This window comes from Hipposideros armiger, unplaced genomic scaffold (genome assembly GCF_001890085.2).
Source record: "Hipposideros armiger isolate ML-2016 unplaced genomic scaffold, ASM189008v1 scaffold_810, whole genome shotgun sequence".
NCBI lineage: Eukaryota > Metazoa > Chordata > Mammalia > Chiroptera > Hipposideridae > Hipposideros > Hipposideros armiger.
In genome coordinates this window covers 75,553-81,552 of record NW_017732160.1, presented here as the reverse complement: position 1 = coordinate 81,552, position 6,000 = coordinate 75,553, and the positions used below count along the sequence as shown (strand labels likewise).

The following is a 6,000-nucleotide window of genomic DNA, read 5'->3' as shown; positions in this document are numbered from 1 at the left end:
CTGTTGCTCAGAGCTCAAACTCTTGAGCGAGCTCTTAACCAACTGAGCCACTCGGCCGGCCCTGTATAGCTCTTATTTAAAACTAAAGGGTGGAGTTTCAGATTTCAGGTCAAGATGGAGGAGTAGGTAAATACTGTGCTTACCTTCTCTCATGACCACATCAAAATTACAACTGAACTACAAAACAGCCATCACTGAGAATCACCTGATGTCTCGCTGAGCCAAAGCCCAACAACTAAGGACATAAAGAAGAAACCACCTCAAGACTGGCAGGAGGGGCAGAGACCAGGAACAGGCTGGTCCCATACCTGTGTGTGACCATTAAAAATTGGGACATCTCGACTGCAGATATCCCCTCTGGAGGAGCAAAGGGTCTCAGTGCCACACCGAGCTCCCCAGCCCCGGGTTCCAATGCCAGGGAGAGAATTCCCCATAATTTCTGGTTCTGAAAACCAGCAGTGATAGTGACTTAGTGTGACAAAGGGTGTCTGCACTCCCAGGCACTCCTTCAAAAGCCCCACGCACAGACTTACTTGCTGACAAATTCGCTGGCTGAGCTCCAATACTGGGGCAGCAACTGGAAAGGTGGAAGGTATATACAAGGAGGAACAGAGTAGTCTGGCATCAAGGTGAGGGCTTGAGGGGAAGCTTTCTCCCGGAAGCAGGAGCTGACGAAAGCCATTGTTTTTATTGAGCCCTCCCCCTTCTGGCGTGCAGACGCAGGTGGCCGCCATATCAGCATCTCCATTAACCTGGCTAATGCATCTCATTAGCCCCACCCTTGTGATTCTGAGACCCCACCCCACTCAACATTTGGGCATACCCAAGTCACTTTCAGTGGCTTTTTTCTACAAACCGCCTGCCTTGGCTCATGCTGCAGACTTTCCTAAAGTCTCTCGAAGGGTCACAAAACCCAAACAAGCATCTGGCTTGAGTGTGCCCTGTAACTGGCTGAGCAGCCCTAAACCTGGCATTAGTGACAGCTGGCCTTGCTTCCCAGCTTGGCCTCTCAACGCACCTTTAAGCACAGCACAGGTGGGGGCCATCTCTGGATTGCTCTGTGGCTCATGCCAGGTGATCCTGGCCAGGGCGCAGGCTGCAACTGAATTGGGATGGCAGTAGGTTCCCTCCCAGGTGTCCCTGGTGCTGGCATGCCCAAGGGCCAGCTTCAAACTGAGCTGGAGCACCACCTGGCTGCCTCCAAAGATGACAGACCCAAAGGGCTGACTGGGCAGGCACCAGACCCCTGCTAAAGCAAACCATGCGCCATAGGATCAGCCCCTCCAAAACAGTTCCTTCACTCTAGTAATGGCCATTCTTCACAACCAATGAACCCTAGGGTTAACCACTCCCACTGACATGCAAACAGCAACCAAGGAACAATAGGAGGACACACATAACACGCACACGGCTCTGGTGATCAGGGAGACTGCGTCATTGGGCCCCACAGGACACTACTCTTCCAAGACTGGGAGACATAGAAGCCTACCTAATATATAAAAACAAACACAGGGAGGCAGCCAAAATTGTTCCCAAAGAAACATGTCCCAAATAAAAGAATAGAACAAAGCTCCAGAAAAAGAACTGAATAAAACAGTGACAAGCAACCTATTAGATGCAGAGTTCAAAACACTTGTTATAAGGATGTTCAATGATCTCAGGGAGAACTTCAACAAAGAGATAGGAAACATAAAAAATGGATATAGAAAACAGAAAAAAGAACCAGTCAGAAATAAAGAATAACAGAAATGAAGAATACATTAGAGGGAATCAATAGATTAAATGAAACAGAGGATCGAATCAGTAATTTAGAAGATAATGTAGCAGAAAACACCCAATCAGAAGAGCAAAAAGAAAGAAGAATCCAAAAAAATGAGGATACTTTAAGGGGCTTCTGGGACCACATCATGCATATCAATATTTGCATCATAGGAGTAACAGAGGAAAAGACACAGCAAGGATTGAAAACCTATTTGAAGACATAATGACAGAAAACTACCTAACCTGGTGATGGAAATGGATGTTCAAGCCCAGGAAGCACAGAGTCCCAAACAAGATGAACCCAAAGAGGCTGATACCAAAACACATTATAATTAAAATGCCAAAAGTTAAAGACAGAAAAAAGAATCTTAAAAGCAGAAAGAGGAAAACAGTTAATTACCTACAAGGGAGCTCCCATGAGACTGTCAGCTGATTTCTCAACAGAAACTTTGCAGGCCAGAAGGGATTGGCAGGAAATATTCAAAGTGATGAAGAACAAGGACCTATAACCAAGGTTACTCAACACAGCAAAGCTATCATTTAGAATCAAAGGATAAAGAACTTCCCAGACAAGAAAAAGCTAAAGGAGTTCATCACCACCAACCAAGTATTACAAGGACTCTTAGAGATACTTCTTTAAGACAAAAATGTAATAATAAATAAAAAATATGAATAATAAAATGGCAATAACTACATATCTATCAACTATTATATTCAATATGAATGGATTAAATGCTCCAATCAAAAGACAGGGTGGCTGAATGGATTAGAAGACCCTTACATATGCTGTCTATAAGAGACTCACTCCAGATCTAAAAACACATATACACTGAAAGTAGAGATGCAAAAGGTTATTTCATGAAAATGGAAATAAATATTTTTAAAGAGCTGGAGTAGCAATACTTATATCGGACAAAATAGGCTTTAAAACAAAGCTATAAAAAGGGACAAAGTAATACCATTTCTGGGTATTTGTCCAAAGAAACCCAAAATGCTACTTCAAGGTGATGTGTTCATCCACACATTCATTGCAGCATTATTTACAATTCTTAAGATATAAATATGGCAACCTGGGTGTGCACCAATGGATGAATGGACAAAGCATAAGTGGTACATATATACAATGGACTATTACTCAGCCATTAAAAATAATGAAATCTTGACATTTGTGATAACATGGATGGACATAGAGGGTACTGTGCTGAGTGGAGTAAGTCAGACAGTGAAAGACAAATGTCACATGATTTCACTTATAAGTGGACACTAAAGAACAAAATAAACAAACAAAACAGAAACTCATAGATACAAAGAACATCTTGATGGTTGCCCGATGGGAGGGGTGGGGAGGTGAAAAGGGGGAAGAGATTAAGAAGTACAAATTGGTTGTTAAACAGTAGTCCCGGGGATGTAGGATATAGCATAAGAAATATGTCAATAATATTGTAATAACTATGCATGGTGTTACATGGGTACTAGATCTATCAGGGTGATAAGATGGTAAAGGGTGAAACAGGTGAAGGGATTGAGAAATACAAATTAGGAGTTACAAAACAATCAATGGGATGTAAAGCATAGGGAATATAATCAATAATATAGTAGTAACTATGCATAGTGCCAGGTTGGTAATAGACTAGTTAAGGGGATCACTTCGTAAATTATAAAAATGTCTAACCACTATGCTGTACACCTGAAATTAATATAAAATTATATTGAATGTAAAAAAAAAACAGTCACAGGGATATAAAGTGCAGCACAGGAAATACAGTGAATAATATTGTAATAACTACATAGAATCAGATGGGTAATAGACTCACCATTGGGGTTATCACTTTGTGAGGTATATAAATCTCTAATCACTGTTGTTTTGTACACCTCAAACTAATTAAAAAATACCTGAAAAAAATTTTTAAAAATAAAGTGTGCAGTTTTGAAATATTGTTTTAAAAATCTTTCTAACTTTCCCACAATGTTGTTAGAAGGATCAGTTAGAGGAGATGGGAAATATTTTGTATGATTTTAATGTCTATAACTTAAAATTTGTAGACATTAAATGTTTTGTTTCTCTCTTTTTTTCTTAGAACAATGAATATCCTTCCCACAAAAAGTGGGGAAAATAGAATCATAGACTCCCAACAAAATCTTCCCAGATGATCTCAGAGAGGCAATAACATAGTTAGTGTCTCGTGTTTCCCAAATCTTTGGCTTTTATATTGATGTTGACTAAGAAACTGAAAAGGGGGTAGGCAAAAAGAACAGCACAAATTTACCTAGTAGGATCTTAACAGATTGTGAATCTTTGATTGTATCAATTTTGATCAAGTTAATGAGTTAGTACTGTAATAAGGATCTAAGGAGCCTTCATAAAGCGCAGCATGGGAGCAACTGTGAAATATTAAGGTGACAATGTAACATTGTCATACATTATATGCCACAAGAAAGCATATGCAAATTATATAAATCACCTCTATATTCAGATCATTTTCTTAAAAACAAATACGGTCATGCACCACAAAATGACGTTTCAGTTAATAATGGTTTGCATATATGATGATGGTCCCATAAGATTATAATGGAGCTGAGCAATTCCTATAGTCTAGTGACATTGTAGCTATTATTAGTGTCATGGAGCACTGCATTACACAAATACTTACCAATGTGTTACAAGTGCTTACAGTATTCAGTACAGCAACATGCTGTATAGGCTTGTAGCCTAGGAGCAATAGGCTATGCCATATAGCTGTGGTGTGCAACAGGCTCTACCATCTAGGTTTGTGTAAATGCACTTTGAGATGTTCACACAATAATGAAATTGCCTAACGGCACATTTCTCTGAATATTCCTGCCATTAAGGGGCACATGACTGTAGAATTCCAGTCAATCACTAAATGAATGAAAAAAATGCAATGAAAAATGTGTCACTAATAAGTGCGATACCCATGGTAAATATCATAGTAGAATTAACCATTTAATAATTTAATAAAAGTCATCCTGAAAAAAATCAATATACTTCAAAATAATATTAAGCTGCTACTTCAAAATATGATTTGATTTTAAGGTTATAATAGATTCAGAAAATATATAATTCAAAATAGTTTTTAGTTTTAACAGGTTGCGGGTAGCTTCTTTTCATTGATAACTCAAGTTTTTTTCATACTTCTTAAGTTACAAAAAAAAACAGTATAATTTAAATTCAGTCCTCAAATAATTCATTCTGAAACCCAATTTTCCCCCATATTTTATAGTTGAGAAATCTAATGTTTCTGTGGTAAGGACAGAAAGATGTATAAAATATGTACATTTGAAGAAAATCACACAAGAACACACCACATCATTTTTTTTTCTGAGATTTAATTTTAACTAATGAATTTTAAATGATGAATATAATGTCAATCCAATTCTTTGCTTATTTGCAATGCACAAACTATTTTTTGTAACTTGGAGGTGAAATAGATTCTTTTCACCAGGGCAATGCTTTCACTCTTATTTATGGTCTTTTTCTGGTTTTTTTGTATTGTGTTTTTTTTTTCTTGAGGCCTTTTTCTTCAACAGTTTAACAAGTCACTTCTGGTTTGGCTAAAGTGCAATTCTAGCACAATAATGTTTCAACTTGCAAGGAAGAACGCCCTTATTGAGTTGATAAAACTCCACCAGCTGGATCAGATCTGTAAATCTCGTGTGGCCATCATCCAGGGTGTGGAACATTTCACCATCATCTTCCACCTGCAAGAGGAAAACAACAAACTGGTAAGAAGGGCAAAATACCCAGAAGGACAATCATACTCTACTGCATACTGTGTCTTTATATGCCCAAATTGACAGGTTTATAAACTAAAGGATAGTGAAAAGAATGTTTTGCATATATACTTCATTTTTATCACTTAACTTTGCATTTAAAAGAAATATCAGGTGATCCTAGAATAAGCAATGTAGCTCTATGTTCTCTACTTCTAATTTTTGCCATGTTCTGTAATTAGAACAGTATGACTAGTTTGAATCAATATACAGTGAGAAATCTACATTATTCAGTGTAACAGTAAACAAAAGGTCTTAATGCTCTCATTTACAGACATTAATTTCCATTTCTAAATGTTGTCTCCCTACCAGGCTCACTTGGTATATTAAAAATGAATATTCACATAATTTATATCAGTAAATTGACTCTGAAGCAATCAAACATTATGTTAATGGAATGACAGTTGTCTTTTTTTGGGGGGCCGTGAGATCTTCTGGTATTATGGT

At 37.9% G+C, this 6,000-nt stretch overlaps 1 protein-coding gene across 1 annotated transcript in view; it reads right to left on the bottom strand.

Moving 5' to 3' along the window:
- Window positions 1-5,091: 5,091 nt before the first annotated feature.
- Window positions 5,092-6,000, bottom strand: part of LOC109374317 (growth factor receptor-bound protein 14) — a 61,629-nt gene continuing 60,720 nt past the window's right edge. Inside the window, exon 12 of the mRNA XM_019628825.1 lies at window positions 5,092-5,481. Coding sequence (XP_019484370.1) covers window positions 5,335-5,481 — 147 coding nt within the window. The 3' untranslated portion in view covers window positions 5,092-5,334. The remainder of the gene's footprint in view (window positions 5,482-6,000) is intronic.